General features: G+C 43.4%; 1 protein-coding gene across 2 annotated transcripts in view; it reads left to right on the top strand.

The window, feature by feature from the left end:
• The window catches only part of HOMER2 (homer scaffolding protein 2), a 126,177-nt gene that overhangs the window by 98,640 nt on the left and 9,590 nt on the right, over nucleotides 1-17,947 (top strand). For both annotated transcript variants that reach the window (XM_013972981.2, XM_018066348.1), the window contains exons 4-5: nucleotides 11,807-11,899; nucleotides 17,354-17,460. In XM_013972981.2, the coding sequence (XP_013828435.1) occupies nucleotides 11,807-11,899; nucleotides 17,354-17,460 (200 nt within the window). The remainder of the gene's footprint in view (nucleotides 1-11,806; nucleotides 11,900-17,353; nucleotides 17,461-17,947) is intronic.

Genomic DNA, 17,947 nt, shown 5'->3' with positions numbered 1-17,947 from the left:
TTTACTAGAAGAATATCAGAGTATCCAGAGAATCCAAGAGAGAGTTGAAAATCTGAGAAGGGCTGGAGCCAGGCTGGCTTTGGGCAGCTCAGCTCCAGAACTTGTCTCTCATCCATTGCCTTGACCATCTGACTGGCTGCTGGGCAGGTGTTCAGTGAGCTCCTGCTGTGCCGACACCGAGCTGGGCCCCAAGGATGCAGAGCGGGTGTCCTGTCCCCGAGCGCCTTCGAGTCCCAGATGCCTGGGGAACTAACGGAGCTTTTAGTGCAGACTGGGCTGCTTGGGTTCCCTGTGCACAGAGAATGGGACTGAGATGAGTCAGGAAGCCACTGTGAAGGGACTTGCTAAATGTTCCTTTCATTTGTCCAGTGTGTGTGTGTGTGTGTGTGTGTGTGTGTGTGAACACCACATATACACACATGCACATTTTAAGGAGGCCTCCAAACCCAGCACCTGCACCCAGCCACAAACGAGCCCCATGATGAAGGGCACACCACAGACTGTGTTTCTCTGTGTCCCAGCTACTGAGGATGCTGCCCCTCGAAGCCCAAGCCCCAGGTGGCCTAGGAGCACTCTGCACGTTCTCCTATTCCAGCCCCTCACAGAAGCGTTCTCTCCTGGGTACTAACGTCTCCAGATCTCCAGGGCTTAGCATCATGGGGCAGGAAGCAGAAACCCGAAGGGCAGCTCATGGGGTGTAAACATGGGAGGTGTCGTCTCCATCTCTGGTCCCCTAGTCTCTGGACCATGGCCCTGAGGAGACGCATCCCATCCCAGGGGCCTGCGTGATACCTGTGTTCTAGCAGGCAGCACGGCAGAGTTCTGGAAGGCCTGCTGCTTCTGCTGATAGGGTTCGTGGGAGGATCGAGCATCCTGTGGTGTGTAGACCTTGCTTTTGCAGAGAAGCTGGTTGCTTGTTTGGCAGTGATGCTGTGTGGTATGGAAGGCATTAAGTCAGTCTAAGGGTGGCAGGGCTGGGAGGCCTGATGGCTCACAGTCCATGTCTGTTTTCTGAGAGTAAATCACTGTGTGCTCTGGAGGAAGGGCCTGGTGCAGTCAGCCTTCCCCAGGGGGCTTCCTGGTCACTCCGAAGTGTGGTGCAGAATCCGGGCCTCAGGGTGGGTCCCTGTTGTTGGCAGCTGACACTCGGCAGGGCCAAAAGTCAGAGTGGCCATGGGAAGGAGGAGGTGTTGTCGAGGCCACAGTTCTCTCCCTGGCACCGAGGCCAGTGTGTCCATAACCTTCTGAGCAAGCGCTGGGGAAGAGAATGCTGGGTGTCCACAGAGCAGCTTTCCTGTCCCTAGTTCTCAGGATTCTCTTTGCTGAAGGGCGGAGGCTTCAGAAAAGCATGGTCTTAGACTGCTCAGTCTGTTAAAACAAAGCGCTATAGATGGGTGTTTGAACAGCAGCCTCTCACAGTCTTAGAGGCTGGAGTCTGAGATCAGGCTGCCAGCATGGTCAGGGTGAGGTGAAGGCCCTCTTCCGGGTTGCAGACTATCAGCTTCTCATTGGAGGAAGGTCAATCCGCTCTCTGAGGTCTCATTTTTAAGGGCACTCTTCCCATTCATGGAGACTCCATCCTGCGCCCCAGTCACCTCTCAAAGGCCCCGCCTCCTAAGCATCACAGTGGCGTTTAGGATTTCCACCTACAATTTTGAGGGAGAACACAGACTTTCAGTCCATTCATTGCAGGCATTCATGGGGAAGGTGAATATCTCCAGCCTCTGGCTCCACTTGGACCCACTGTTGTAGCCATTTCCCAAATCTCTTTGTCACTAACCCTTGAGCTTGGTTTCTTCCCAGTCCCTTCCATGCAACTTGGCTCTCAACTGTGTCCCCAGGGCTCAGTGTAGATCCCAACTCCAGGCCACCTCTGTTGTGCACACCAGGCAATGAGATGTTCAGATCATGCCACAGGGAGCATTTCCCTTTCCCTCCATCCTCCAGGCAGCAGAAGGAACACAAGCAAAATTCTGATGCTATGTAAGGGAAGCTTCAAACAGTTCACTGTTGACGGGGCACCTGGGTTTAGGGGGTGGGCAAGGCTGATTAGAGGCCAGCTCTTGAAAGGGCCTTCTGTGCCATGCCAGTCTCTGGACTTTATCTCACGGCCTGTGATAGATTTTAAGCCAAGAAAGAAAATGATCAGATTTGCACTTTATGTATATTTTTTTTTCTGACTTCAAGACAGATTAGCTTGTTTTCATCCAGATCAGAGATGAGGAGGGCTTGCATAAGAGCTGGAGACATTTAAGAAATATTGAGGAGCTAAAGTGGCAGAACTTGGTGAGAGGATGTGGGAGGCAGAGTCTGTGGGGTGGTGATGGATGGACGATGTGATGCCGTTTTCTGAAATGAGGCAGAGGAACAGGTGCTGTGAGGATCTGAGAAAATTTCTATAAAGTGGAAGCAAGTCTGATGGTGATTTGTTGAAAGAATCATTAACCAGAACGTCTGTTGGAAGTGGCTGGTAGGGATTGCCTGCCTTTTCCCTCTGAAAAAGTGCCTGGTGGAGAGAAGTGGGGTGGCGGAGCAACGCCTGCCCTGCCCAGTGACTTGTATCCAGGCTGAGAGGGCTGGAAACCTCACACTGCTGGGGAGGGTCAGGTGGGGTGGCTTCCGTCAGAGACAGAGTCCTGTCTGGGCCCTCCTCCTTGGCTCACCAGCCCCTGATCCCACCCAGGGCTGGAGTTCTCCACGGAAGCTTTGAGGCTTACCCTCAGCTGCCTAGAATAACTTCTTCAATCTTTGGAGGACTCAGAGTAGCTAGGAAGGACAAGGGGGGAACGTTTCAAAGAAAAGAATTGAAAGAAGGGAGAACTCAGAAGAAAAATGAGAAGTGGTTAAAGTTCCATTCTTTGTGCCTCTGAGAACTAAAGAGACCCTGGGCTGTGCCTGTATCCAGGCATGGCCACTTCTAATTTTCCCAGATGGAAGAAAACGTCCCGTCATTAAAGACGAGTGCGCTGTCACCCCGAGTCACCCAGTCTCCTCCAGAGGCGTTGGAGTCCCGCTCTGTGACTGTGACCTGCCATTGTCACAAAGACTTATCAAATAAGCCCTGAGGTGCCTCCTTTGTTCAGAATGTTGCAAATCAACTTCTCCCCTTTCCCATTGAAGGGAACGATTAACCACACACTGATAAATTCCCACGAAGTGAGGCTGGCAGTCTCGACAAGTGGCAATTGGTGAGCACAGAGGAACTTGGGCCCAATGGGTTCCCGAGGCATGTTGCTGAGAGGACAGCTATGGCTGAATATTCCCCACTTCATGGAGCAGCCACCCACAGGCCTGAAAGAGGAACTGGTAATCAAACACTCTAACTAGCCTGGAAAAACGAACTCCACTGTGGATGTTAGCATTTAAGAACACTTCATACGTACTTCTCTTTTCACTCCTCCAGAAGGAAAATAGATACCTTGATCTTCATGACTCCCGTTATAAGGACCACTTCACACCAAAATCCAGAAAGTATTACAGGGACACTTTCCACTCTCTGTACAGGCTTTCCAAAATAACAGGAGCTGCGTACTCCCAAGGGTGAGCTGGAATGTTGTTCACCCCCTGGAAAGGGTGTAATGCCTCAGCCTGCTGGAGAGTGTTGAAAAGGGACTTGCCTGTTCTGACAACTAGAAAGCCTTCTGAAGAGATGAGAGGAAGGAGAACCAACTGTAAGAATGAGCCAGTCATCCAAGTTTAAACGGTTCCTGGCATCTGACCTTGATACTTTTGGCTCTGTCTCATCCTGCCACGACGGGGAGTAATCAGGTTGGAGTTGCTCGCGCTGTGATTGATCCATTATTCTTTGTTGAAAGAATAATTAACCAGAACGTCTGTCGGAAGTGACTGGTGGAGATTGCATGCCTTTTCCCCGTGAAGAAGCACCTGGTAGGAGAAGGCGAGTGCTGGGAGCAATACCTCCCCTGCCAAGTGTCTCATATCCAGAGTGATAGGGCTGGAAACCTCAAAGTGCTGGGGAGGGTCGCTTCTAATTTTTTCCAGGCAGGAGAAAATGTCCTGTCATTAAAGAGGAGTGCCTGTCTCCCTGGGTCACCCAGTCTCCTCCAGCAAGAGTTCTTACAGGAAGCCCAGGATGGTTTGAAGGTTACTGTCAGCTGCCTGGAACAAACACATTCTGCCACAAAGGGCAGTGATCCAGGATGGAGTTGCTAGCGCTCTGTAGTTGGTCCAGCTAAATCCTGACCACCCCCCCAAGTGGCATTTGCTTTTCAGTTATCTCTAATTCAAATTTGCATTCTTAACGCTTACTTCATTAACTCAGTGTCCTTGTAAGAACATTTCCTGATCTCCTGCCTTTCTGATGTAAAAGGTTCACTTTTCTTTCAGTGGATATTGATCATTCTTCTGATGGGTTTTGGTTAGAATGTTTGGTGGCTACAAGTAACAAAGAGCTAATCACGGTGCTTATTCTTTTCATACGGAAAAGAAGGCCTGAGGCAAGCGGTTGCCAGCATCAGTACAGTGCTCCATGATTTTGGGTGTAGGACTCTGTGTTTTGTTTCTTTGCTTATCCTTTTTCCTTATGATGATAAAATGGCTTCTCAAGCTCTGTCCATCACATCTGCATTTATCACAAGAGGGAGGAGGCAGGAGGATGGTACCACAACAGCGTCCCTGTAAACTCCTGTGGCAGATTTATTTTGGGAACCCAGTGTCAGTCTTGGGTCCCTGGACCACCCTCCCATACCCACTTTCAGGGAGAAAAAAAGAGGCAGAGAAATGAGTTACCATGATCATCTTAGATCAGTTCTTATTCTCTACCATCTAGGAAATTTCTGTTCTAGACAAATCAAGATTCTCTAAGCTAAAGGAAAAGAAAAAAATGGATTTTGAATAAGCAAATAGGTAATGTCTGCCATAGGGTCTTCAATGGCCAGGCCCCCCCCCCCAAAAAAAAAACCAAAAATGAAATAAAACAATAATTTTTCACTTTCTATCATAATATGATGATTTTGATTATAAAATTACTGCCACACATTTTAAAACTACAGAAAATGATCCTAATAAGTAAAGACATGAGAATTTGGCATCTATTTGAAATCTTTATAGTTTGAATATCCTTTGATCCATGGGTTTTATTTATAGGAATCTATTCTAAGGAAATAATTGTAACTGCGTACAGAGAATTAGCTACGAGAATTTTCCTCATGGCATCATTTATAATACACCAGCCTAAATGTCCAGCTATAGAAATTAGTTAAATAAACTCCAGTATATCCTTCAGGGTAATATTGTACAGCAATTCAGATAATGTAATAAAAGATAATTGCATGGAAATATTGTCATATTAATATCAAAAGTAGCAATAAAAGCAGATGTGTTGGCTTGGCCAAAAAGTTCGTTTGGATTTTCTGTAAGATGGAAAAACACGAACCTTTTGGCCAAGCCAATACAATATCATTCTGTTTTTTTAAATATGTGTGTAGTGGATGCTTATGTACAGATAGAAAAAAGTTTTAAAAAATTCACATGGTTAGTGCTTATCTCTGGATGATGTGACTCTATGTTTTTTAAAAATATTTTTCCTAAACTATATTTGCTAAATGTACAAGCATATGTACTTTCATAATAAGTGGGGAAATACTAGAAAGCTTAAGACTTGGAGAGAGGAGATTTTTCACCAAAGGACAGTGAGACTACTTGTGTCCCAACAGTTGGGGGCTCTGAGTAGAAACCTTCTTCCATCCTCCTCCCAGGGCTCCCTAAATTGCTTCCAGTGTTTCATGATGATAGATAATGCTAGGATTAATGTCTTTGTTTAGAAGATCTTTTTTTTTTTTCATTCTCTCAATTATTTTTGTAAGAGAGTTTCCCAAAAGTGATACCACTAGGTCAGTGGGTATAAATGTGTTTTTTTCACTTATGATCAGTGGTTCCAAACTGCTTCTCCAAGGGGCTGCACAGTCACAACATTGCCAGGAATACCTTGCCAGCACAGGGTATTATAATTGTATTTAGTGTTAGCTAATTTAGCAGGCCGAGAATGGTGCCCCATTATTTTGCTTTTGAATTTCCAACAAGGCTGAACGATCTTTTCTTTAAGTTGCTTACTTATTATATTTTTTTGTGTGTGAGTTTTGCAGTTTATCTGTTGGGATTTTCATATTTTCCTTTTCAATTTGTACAAACTCTTTCTATACTAAAGATAATGACCCTTTTTCTGTTGTACTAGTCTAAAGATAGATACTTTCCCCAGGCTGTAGTTTCCCTTCTGAGTTTCTTTCTTTCTTTTTATATACAAAAGCTTTAAATTGTTAGGCAGGCAAGTCTGTCACTTTGTGATTTTCCTTTTATTTCTTCCAGGTTTAGAAAATTACCCTCACACCCCTCAAGCAGAAGTTTGATAAATGTTCAGCTCTGTTTGCATCCAGATTTTAAAAATATAAAACAACTTAGCCATTTAACTCATCATTAATTTATCATGCTACTGGTTTGTGTAAGGATTTAAATCCATTTCCCCTCAGTTTACCAAAATTATCACAATTATATTTTGAATAATTTTCCTCATTAATTTATGATTCCCCCTTTGTCATAGCTGATTTTTATATAAATGGCAGGGCCCATCCTGACACTGCTTTTAAAATGATTATTCAGGGACTTCCCTGGTGGTCCAGTGGTTAAGACTCTGCTCTCCCAATGTAAGGGGCACAGGTTCGATCCCTGGTCAGGGAGCTAAGATCCTACATGCCACATGGAACAGCTTAAAAAATATATAATAATAATAATAAATAAGTGATTATTTATTTACCTAAATTTTATCTGATAGGGCTTATCCTACTTCATGACATTTTGAGCTTATTTTCTGATAAAAATTCTTTTGATTATCACCCATTTGAATATAAAGTCCTCTACAGACCCAGAATTCCTTTGAAGACAGGAACTAAGTCCTTCTTAAGTATTTCAGTGTACCTAGAGATAGGTAGTTAATATTTTTGAATGAATGAATTCACCCTTTTGTGGGGCTCTGTTACTAAAATTTGTGGCTTTTTTTCCTCTCATGGCATGTGGGATCTTAGTTCCCCAGTCAGGAATCAAACTCATGTCCCCTGCGTTGGAAGCACAGAGTCTTAACCACTAGACCACCAGGGAAGTCCCAAGTTCATGGTTTTAAGTCAAACCAGGGCCATGAGAAGCTGTGCTTCCCTTTGTTGAATGCCCATCGCAAAGCCCCGTCTCTCATCCTCCAGGGATCCATGGAGGTTGCATTATTATTGCCCACATTTCACAGATGAAGAAAGCAAGGTGCAGAATGGTTCATCTGCCTGCATTTGAAAGAAGGATAAGGGTTAGACTGGGCATCTTAGCTAAGGTCGCAGTTAAGTAGGTAAATCACAGGGCACTGGAGTGTCCAGCACTGGCGTCAGGTGGCTGTGTGCAGCCCCACTGTGACCCTGGCCAGTTGCGAAACCCATCTGAGCTGCATTTGTATATTGACAGTAGTATGAGGACCTCAGAGTGGCTGTGAGTGCATAGTACGACTGTGCATCCTGACTGTGAGAATGCATGTACTGTTTTGCCCTTTTTGAGATGCTCTAGGCTGTTACTGTTCACAGGCATCCTTCGGAGATACTGTGGATTTGGTTCCAGACCACTGCAATGAAGCAGATATTGCGTTAGAGCAAGTCTCAAATTTTTTAGCTTCCTAGTACACATAACAGTTTTATTTGCACTATACTGTAGTCCGTTAAGTGTGCACTAGGGTTATGTCCAAAATAATAATGTATATACCTTAAATACATAGTGGCTTCCCTTGTAGCTCAGTTGGTAAAGAGTATTCATATTCCTGCAATGCAGGAGACCCAGGTTCGATCTCTGAGTCGCAAAGATCCCCTGAAGGAGGAAATGGCAACCACTCCAGTATTCCTGCCTGGGATATCCCATAGACAGAGAAGCCTGGCAGGCTACAGTCCATGGGGTCGCAAGAGTCGGACATGACTTAGTGACTAAACCACCACCGTACCTTAAATGAAAGTACTATATGGCTAGAAATTGCCAACCGTCAGTCTGAGCCTTCAGTGAATGTAGTAACAACGAAGAGACTTATCACAGATCACCATGAAAGTTTGACATCCTGTGGGAATTACCAAAATGTGACACAGAGACACAAAGTGAGCAAATGCTGTTGGAAAAGTGGTACTGATAGACCTGCTCAGTGCAGGGTTGCTGCCAGTTTCAATCTGTAAGAAACACAGTATCCGTGAAACACGATAAAGCGTGGTGTGCTGGTTTAATAGCGCTGTCACCTAAAGGTGACATCCTTCTGAGATGTTCTAGGCTGTTACTGTTCATAGGCATCCCTCAGAGATACTAGGGATTTGGTTCCAGACCACTGCAATGAAGCAGATATTGCGGTAAAGCAAGTCACAAAATTTTTAGCAATGATAGAGCTGTCTCCCGGGCCACTCACTTCATTAACATTTGATTTTCTAATCCTCAGGCCTTATCTTTGTCTTAAAGGTTCCCATGACCTGCCTTGGAATTAAAGCTTTTATAATGTTCTTTTAAAGAGGAAGTCAGTACAATTCTATTTTAAGTGCAATTCTCTTTGCAAATGGAAAATCCAATCGATAAATGTTTAACAGCTGTTGTGCAAGTCTCTGGCATTCGTGTAGGCACACGAAAGTAACCGGATGTGTAGATGATCATGTAGAAATCAGATCTAGGCTCAAGTTCAGGTTATTATTTACTAGCCATGTGACCATGGGCAAATATTAACCTCTCTAAGACTCTATTTTCTTATCAGGAAACTATGAATAAGAATTCCTGTCCAGTAGAGGGTAACCAACAGGAGAATGTGTATTGAAAGTCACTAAATTTCTGGGACTTCCCTAGTAGTTCAGTGGTTAAGATTCCGTATTTCTAATGCAGGGGGTACAGGTTCAATCTCCGGTTGGGGAACCAAGATCCCACATCCTGCAAGGCATGGCCAAAAAATAAATAAAACTTAATAAAAGAAGCCATTAGACTCCTTACCTTTTAAATGTGGCTCTGCTGAGGGTCTAGGGGAAGAGGGTGATAGTTAGGCCCACCCAAGGCAAAACTCTGGGACATCTAGAGGGACCAGCATGATGGGTGTCAGGGGACCAAGAGAGAAGGGACCACTGGACCTTCTGGACTGAGTCTCCAGGAGTTGAGCTGAGGGTCATCATGACAGTCAGGGTCAGGTGGGAAGCCCCAAGCTCCATCCAGAGGCCGCTTGTTTTATCAAAACCTGGCAGGGCTTAATTTTCTGACTTGTTTGCCACTCTCTCCTGCTACCCAAGTCTGGCGCGCTCTCTGATGCTTACAGTGTTCATGCCCCAGCACCTAGCTTAGGCCACGGCCCCATATTTGTTTGCTGAAGTCCTGAATGGTGCTCAGACCATGCTTGTCGACTGAGTAAACCTGACCCTGGTGATGACATTTCCAATCTAGTTTATTAGCAACTTCAAATAAGACCCCGAAAGAAAGAGACCCTGACAGGTGCAAGAAGGGTCTGTAAAAAAATAATGCCTTTGGTTTGGGAGCCTGGTGAAGTATTCCCATGCCTCTGGGTACCTCCAGTACCATGGTACCTCCCCAGGTCCTTAGGTTTGGCTGTACTTTGACATGGTTTTTTTTTTTTTTTTCCAAGAGGGTGGAAATGTGCAAATCTAAAACCCAGAGCTCATTCATTCTCTTAACAAACTTACTTAGACGTGCTTTCCACCTGGTCTCGTGGGAAGGTGCAAAGGGGAAAAGCATGGGCCCTGCCATCAAGGAACTCATGACTTGATGCTTTTACTTATGGGGCCCCTAAAAGGAAGGGGGATGCTTCGTCCATCCTCTCTGGACCTCAGACCTTTTAAGCAACAGGTAATGTGATTTTTCTCTGGCAGCTCTGGGTTGGTAAAAATGAAGCCCTGTGTTAGTGGCTTTATTTACAGGCCTGCAGGAGCAACACCAGCCAGCACTGCAAAGCTGACTGACCTTTTCTGCTTCCGCCAGGTGCTTGGTTTACCAGCAGCTGTCATCCGGCAGGGTTTCCCAAAGCAGACTGCTGTTGTTGACCTTGTGAGACACTCAGGGGGCAGCCTACGCCCAGAAATCGAGTTCTTGGTGAAAGCCACAGCATTGCCAGTGGCATTGGCACTGGCTGGCTTTTTCTTGCTGCTCAGCAACCACGTTGGGCTCTCTCTTGCTGTGTGATGTCAGCATTAGCTATGACAGGCGGTTCTCTGTTCAGTGTATTTGCTAATTAAAATCAGTTGCTTTGTCAGTGACAATAAAGCAGTGATTGATATGATTGCTCTGGGATTTTAATAATTTTTTAATTTAAGAAAATATTAAAACATTCCTGTAAGCAGAGAGCATAGTAGAATGAACACCCACAGATGCATTACATAAATTTAATAGTGAACACGGCCACATTTCTTCATCTGTTTTCAGGCTTTGCTGGTAGCTCAGTTGGTAAAGCATCCACCTGCAATGCAAGAGACCCCGGTTCAATTCCTGTGTCAGGAAGATCCCCTGGAGAAGGGATAGGCTACCCACTCAAGTATTCTTGGACTTCCCTTGTGGTTCAGCTGGTAAAGAATCCGCCTGCAATGTGGGAGACCTGGGTTTGGAATATCCCCTGGAGAAGAGAAATATTCTGGCCTAGAGAATTCCATGGACTAGTCCATGGAGTCACAAAGAGTCAGACATGACTGAGTGACTTTCATCTGTTTTTATTGTTGTTGAAGTACTTTAAATTACAGACATAAGACATTTCCTGCCTAAATACTTCAGAGTGTATGTGCGTGCTCAGTTACTCGGTCATGTCCAACCCTTTGCGACCCCATGGACTGTAGCCCGCCAGGCTCCTCTGTCCATGGGATTTCCCAGGCAAGAATACTGGAGTGGATTGCCGTTTCCTTCTCCAGGGGATCTTCCCAACCCAGAGATCGAACCCCATCTCCCACGTTGACAGGTGGATTCTTAACCACTGTGCCACCTGGGAAGCCCAAATCCTTCAGTATTTATCACTAAATAATGACATTTTCCGATAACCACAACATCAGCAGCACTTCTAACAAGACTAATAAAACAGTAACTCCTTGGTGTCATCTTATCCAGTCCATATTTACATATCCCTTGTTGTTGCCCAGAAATCCTATAATTGGTCTGTTTAAAAGAGGACTCAGACTTCCCTGGTGGCCCAGTGGCTAAAGGCTCTGAGCTACCAATGAAAGGGGCCTGAGTTTAATCACTGGTGAGGGAACTAGATCCCACATGCTGCTGCTAAGACCTGGCACAGCCAAATAAATTTAAAAAATTTTTAAAGAGTACTTAGTCCTAGGCTAACATGTTGCATTTTGCATCTTAGGCTTTTAAAATCTAGAACGTTCCTTCCCCTGAGCTTTTTGGATGTTTTTGTTATTCATGCCATTGACTTGTAAGAGTTCTTGGATCTTCCATGAGAGATTTTGAAGGTCTGGGGAGATTCCTTCTGTGCTATAGCTAAATTCCTTTTGTTGCATTTGTATTAGGTACTCTTTAACTAGAAGTGTATGTTTTTAATATTTTGCCATCAAATCTTGCTTCAGTATCTTAGAAATTAATTTAGATCTGACCTGGGCTTTTTTGTTGATATTTTTGTTGTTGTTGTTGTTCAGGAAAAAAGTATTTCTTATATTCACTTCTTTTAAATCTCAAATAAAATCTCTTCCCTGGATTTATACAGAATTTATTGACTTCAAATGAACGCAAAATCATAAAGGTGGGTTCTGAATATCAACCATGTATCAGGTTAAGGAAACCTCTAATAATTCTTCTTCATGTTCAGTTTGCAGAGAAATTCCAGGAAGTAAAAGAAGCTGCCAGACTAGCCAGAGACAAATCCCAGGAGAAAATTGAAACTTCGAGCAATCATTCCCAAGTAAGTAATTTGCCCGTAAAATAAATGAGTGTGATCAGTGATTAGGACTTTGTTCCTTGTCACTTTTGACAGGAAAGAACAAATCTTTACAGTAGGGCATTTTGAAGGCTTTTTTAACTATTAGCCTGTTCACAGTGAGAAAGATGTGACATGTTTTTATGAGGCTTGAATTTTTCAAGATGTGGTGATACATTTTGGATGGAAGACATTTGATGAGATGAGAGTTAATGCATGTCCCTCATCTGGAATTCTCTCTGGTCACTGTTTAAATACCAATGCCAAGGGGACGTGTTTTCTTTCTGTATTGGGAGGGGAGGTCTCCATGAAGCATGCTCATGGACCAATGCAGGTACCTGTGCCAATGACAGAGAAAACTTGGTTGATGCCAGAGGCTCCCCGTCTGTTTCCCTATTATAACAAAGTCAGGTGGGAGGTGGTATTTCAACAGCTCTAGTTTAGTCAATGAAAATGTGGCTTTGCCAGGAACTGAGTCATCTGTCTGCCTAAAAGTGTGGTCTCTGACTAAAAGGGACCTATCTTAACCTGAAATAAAAATACCTGCCTTCCTGATGTCTAGAGTGGGGTATGCAGTAGTATGCAGAAGCCTTGACCTCGTGACAGAGTTATGTGTAGAGAGACAGGGCGAGAGAGACATGAGGAGCAAGCATCTGGGGTTAGGAATAAACATGATGTAAGTGAAAGCTAGGAGTCTGCCAGCCTGGGGGAGAAGAGTGCGGTGGGAGGACCAGGGATGCTTGGAGGGACTGTGAAGGGCCCAGAATTCTTCATTAGTGGATCCCTTCTTACCTAATTTTGTATTATTGGATAGTGAGAAGACACTGGAGGTGTTTTATGGCCACTGATCAGGAATTGACACAATGGTTGCGTGTGGGTGGTGAGGAAGTCAGGGAGCAGCCGAGGGCAGGAAGACTGGCGAGGAGGCTGTGGGGTGGAGAATGGCCATACTGGGATGGCCGTGGATGGATTCAGGGGCAAAGATGAGAACCTGCCTCCTGGAAGAGAACCAGGAGGCTCGGGCATCCTGAGTGGTCAAGGTCAACACCCTAGGCTTGATCGTCAGCCATAGCCAAAGCTGGATCACATAAAAGATGTCCCTGCGGATTTATGGAAATGAATGTGTGTTAGACTCCAAGTGGACAGGAACTTTCCTGAATCTTTATAAGCAGTCTGTACTGTCATCTAAATGATACTCTTGATTCAGCCTACTAATGTCTGTACTGAGTAATACCTGAGGAACTCTAAAATTGGGCACTTGAAATGGTCCATAGTCTAAGGAGTTTCTTTTTTATTTTTTTTAGAATGCTAAATTTTATTTCATTAGATAGAGGAAAATCTATGTTTTAATTGATTTTTTTATTGGAATATAATTGATTTACAATGTTGTGTTACTTTCTGCTATATAGCAAAGTGATTTAGTTGTATATACATACACACACACACACACACACACACACACACAGAGTTAGATTCTTTACATAGAACTGAATAGAGTTCACTGTGCTATTCAGTAGGTTCTTGTGAAAGTTGCTCAATCATGTCTGAATCTTTGCGACCCCATGAACTATACAGTCCATGGAATTCTCCAGGCCAGAATACTGGAGTGGGTATCCTTTCCCTTCTCCAGGGGATCTTTCCAACCCAGAGATTGAACCCAGGTCTCCCGCATTGCAGGCGGATTCTTTACCAGCTGAGCCACAAGGGAAGCCCAAGAATACTGGAGTGGGTAGCCTATCTCTTCTCCAGGGGATCTTACCGACCCAGGAATCGAACTGGGGTCTCCTGCATTAGGTTACTAGCTATTTATTCTATATGTACTAGTGTGTATACGTCAGTCCCACTCTCCTAATTTATCCCCCCCACACCCCTTTTCCCCTTGGTAACCACAAGTGTGTTTTCCACCTCTGTGACTCAACTTCTGTTTTGTAAATAGGTTCATTTGCACTATTACTTTAGATTCTGCATATAAGTGATAATTTATGATACAAAGTTTCTGATATACCATCTTTTTATAAATGTCATGTTATAGTGATATCTTTAATATCTGAATTTCTTTATATAATGTTTTTGCTTTAATGTTTATTTTCTCCCCTAAAGTATTTTAAACCTAAAAAAGTCAAATGTATAGAAATGTTATTATATAGATATATATTAATTACATATAAATGGCTTTTCTAAGCTTTAGTTTTTATTTACCCTTGCTGATGTTTTCCCAGCTATGGAGATCATTGTCTATTTTTCTTTTTATTAGAAATCACACAGTTGCTTGGTTTTTTGAATTTCTTAGAGAATAAGTACTTTGGCCAAGTTTTCTAAATACTTGAAGATTTTAAACAACCTAACTACAAAAAATTTTAATGTGTTTTTTCTGAATGTAAAAGCAATACGTATTTATTGCAGAGATTTAAAATATGCCATACTATAAAGGAGAGAATAAAAATTACCTATATTCTTACCTAAGACATTTTATTAATGTTTTAAACTATTTCTTACTAATATAGTTTTCCAGTACATTTTTGTATTATTCTTTTTCATCTTTTTTTAAACTTATGTTTGTTATAATCATTTCCTCGTGTTTTCAAATATCACTTTTCAAAACTGTTTTAATGTCTAAATAGAATTCCAGTGTTTGTTTATATCACAACTTATTCCACTAAACTCCTATAATTTGGGACAGTGAAGTCTAAAGAGCCTCTTGATGAAAGTGAAAGAGAAGAGTGGAAAAGTTGGCTTGAAGCTCAACATTCAGAAAACTAAGATCATGGCATCCGGTCCCATCACTTCATGGCAAATAGATGGGGAAACAGTGGAAACGGTGGCTGACTTTATTCTTCTGGGCTCCCAAATCACTGCAGATGGTAACTGTAGCCATGAAATTAAAAAACGCTTACTCCTTGGAAGGAAAGTTATGACCAACCTAGACAGCATATTAAAAAGCAGAGGTATTACTTAGCCAACAAAGGTCTGTCTAGTCAAGGCTATGGTTTTTCCAGTAGTCATGTAGGAATAGGAGAGTTGGACTACAAAGAAAGCTAAGTGCAGAAGAATTGATGGTTTTGAACTATGGTGTTGGAGAATATTCTTGAGAGTCCCTTGGAGTGCAAGGAGATCAAACCAGTCCATCTTAAAGGAGATCAGTCCTGGGTGTTCATTGGAAGGACTGATGTTGAAGCTGAAACTCCAGTACTTTGGCCACCTGATGCAAAGAGCTGACTCATCTGAAAAGACCCTGATGCTGGGAAAGATTGAGGGCAGGAGGAGAAGGGGATGACAGAGGATGAGATGGTTGGATGACATCACTGACACAATGGACATGGGTTTGGGTGGACTCCGGGAGCTGGTGATGGACAGGGAGGCCTGGCGTACTGCGGTTCATGGGGTCGCAAAGAGTCGGACACAACCGAGCAACTAAACTGAACTGATATTATTTCTAATTTTTCATTAATATAAGTAACACTGTGATAAGCCATTCTTGTGTCCTTTTTGTGTATTTGATGGCTTCTGCAAGATAATTTTTTTTAAACTTTTAATTTTATATTGGAGTATCAATTCAGTTCAGTTGCTCAGTTGTGTCTGACTCTTTGCGACGCCATGGACTGCAGCACGCCAGACTTCCCTGTCCATCACCAACTCCCAAAGCCTATTCAAACTCATGTCCATCACATCGGTAATGCCATCCAACCATCTCATCCTCTGTTGTCCCCTTCTCCTGCCTTCAATCTTTCCCAGCATTAGGGTCTTTTCCAATGAGTTGGTTCTTTGTATCATGTGGCCAAAGTATTGGAGTTTCAGCTTCAGCATCAGAGTATAGTTGACAACAATGTTGTGTTAGTTTCGGGTCTACAACAAAGTGATTCAGTTATACAGATACTTCAGGATAAATTCTTGAAATGGAAGTATTGGACTAAGGGTAGGAGGTTTTGTGAGCTTTTGACGCATACTGCAAACATCCCTGCAGAAATGTACAATTCTGACTCCCACCAGGAGTGAATGAGAGCAATTTTTCCTCCCGCACACTCACCCACAGAGCTTTGTTGATTTGACAGAAGAAAAATGTATTTTACTGTTTTTTTTTCATTTTGCATTTCTTTACTAGTAAGATTAAATTTTTTTGTTTATTGAGTCTATATGTGTCTTCTACTGTAAATGTCAATTGCATATCCTTTCCCTTTTTTATGTTCATTTCCAAGAACTTTATTTTTTAACATGGCTAGTTTTGAACCTATACAATACTAGGCAAAATTGTGTAACTGAACCCCATGGGCCCATTAGTTCAGTTTTAACAATTAGGAATTTATGACCAATCAGTGTGGCTCAGCTGGTAAAGAATCCACCTGCAATGCGGGAGACATGGGTTTGATCCCTGCATTGGAAAGATCCCCTGGAGAAAGGAAAGGCTACCCACTCCAGTATTCTGGCCTGGAGAATTCCATGGGCTGTATAGTCTATGGGATCGCAAAGAGTTGGACATGACTGAGCGCCTTTCAGTTCACTTCACATTTCATCTACACCCACCCTTTCCCTCCACCTCCCAGACATCATTTCATCCACAAATATTTCAGAGTGTAGCTCTAAGAGCTGAGAACTCTAAGAGTTTCTTTTAAATATAAGTATTGGCATTTTGGTTTTCATATCCACTTTAAATATTTCCCCCACATGATTGTTTACATTCTAATATAGTTTATGGCATTTTTTTGTGATGCAGAAATTTAGCCAGAAATTCATTCCCTTCATGGTTCCTCCCTTTGCCTTTATGATTCTTGGAGACTAAGGTCTTTCTAAGACCTTATCTGAGACCAGATGAGATTGACCTCCATGTGGTATGTCTTATTACAGAAAGCATTACAGAATATTCATAATAATGCTAATAGTAATGGAGACAGCAGACACCCATATCTGATTCCTGGTGTTTTTTTTTTTTTTTAATGATCTTTATGTAGCCTTAGGATAAAAAAGGTTATCTCAGCTTCTTCTTGTTTGGTTGCTAAGTCATGTCTGACTCCTTTGTGACCCCATGGACCAGAGCCTACCAGGCTTCTCTGTCCATGGGATTTCCCAGGCAAGAATACTGGAGTGGGTTGCTATTCCTTCTCCAAACTCAGTCACTGTTTCTTATTATAACCATCCCCACCCCCGCTGCCTTTTTAATCTGTGGCTCTGTCCTGTGTTATTTAAGGAGACCAGGTATCCTGACTTGTAGGTTTATCTGTAAAGTCTTATTTTAAAAGTTTCTGCCTAACGGCCCCAGATGCTGTCTTGTGAATAAACGCACAGACTTTCTGGACTCCGTGTGGACTCTCCAGGGCCAGTCTTGTTATTAGTCTTTGTGTTGTGCGTTCTGGTTGGAGGCATTGGGTCTCCCACACTCATAAACACAGCTCCTGCCGCTGTCAGGATAAGTGATAAGCTGCGAAGGTAACCCCGTCTTCTACTCAGGCATCCAGTGTCAATGGGACAGATGATGAGAAGGCCTCTTGTGCGGGTCCTGCCGACACACACCTCAAGTCTGAGAATGACAAGCTGAAGATCGCTCTGACCCAGAGGTGAGCATGTGCAAATCCAGGTGCTGTCGCCCAGGGCCAGCACTCCCCTGCAGCCCCTCCCACTGGGCAGGGCTTCAGGAACTTGGGGGAGGAGACCGGTCCTGCTCAGAACAGCCGGTCTTGTCTCCTGGCCAGAGGAAGACCAGCTGCTTTCGTGGCTGTTCCCTGTCCACATCAGCATCTGTGTGTGTGTGTGTATGTGTGTGTGAAAGAGAGATGTGACCCTATGCTTTTTTTTCTTCAGCTGTACTGCATAGCGTGTGGGATCTTAGTTCCCCAAGCAGGGGTTGAACCTGGGCCCTCTGCAATGGAAGTGTGGAGTTCTAACCACTGGACTGCCAGGGGAGTCCCTGTGGTTTCACTTTGTTTTGTTTTTTGAGAAGCCAAATTTATCATTTATTTGTATATGACAGACTGTCTTGAACATCCAAAAGAAACATATAAAAACCTGAAGAAACTATCTTTAATATAAAGTCTCACAAAGACC

Source organism: Capra hircus, chromosome 21, assembly GCF_001704415.2.
Source record: "Capra hircus breed San Clemente chromosome 21, ASM170441v1, whole genome shotgun sequence".
Classification (NCBI taxonomy): Eukaryota; Metazoa; Chordata; class Mammalia; order Artiodactyla; family Bovidae; genus Capra; species Capra hircus.
Note: the sequence above shows the minus strand (reverse complement) of the source record. Positions and strands in the feature narration are given on the sequence as shown.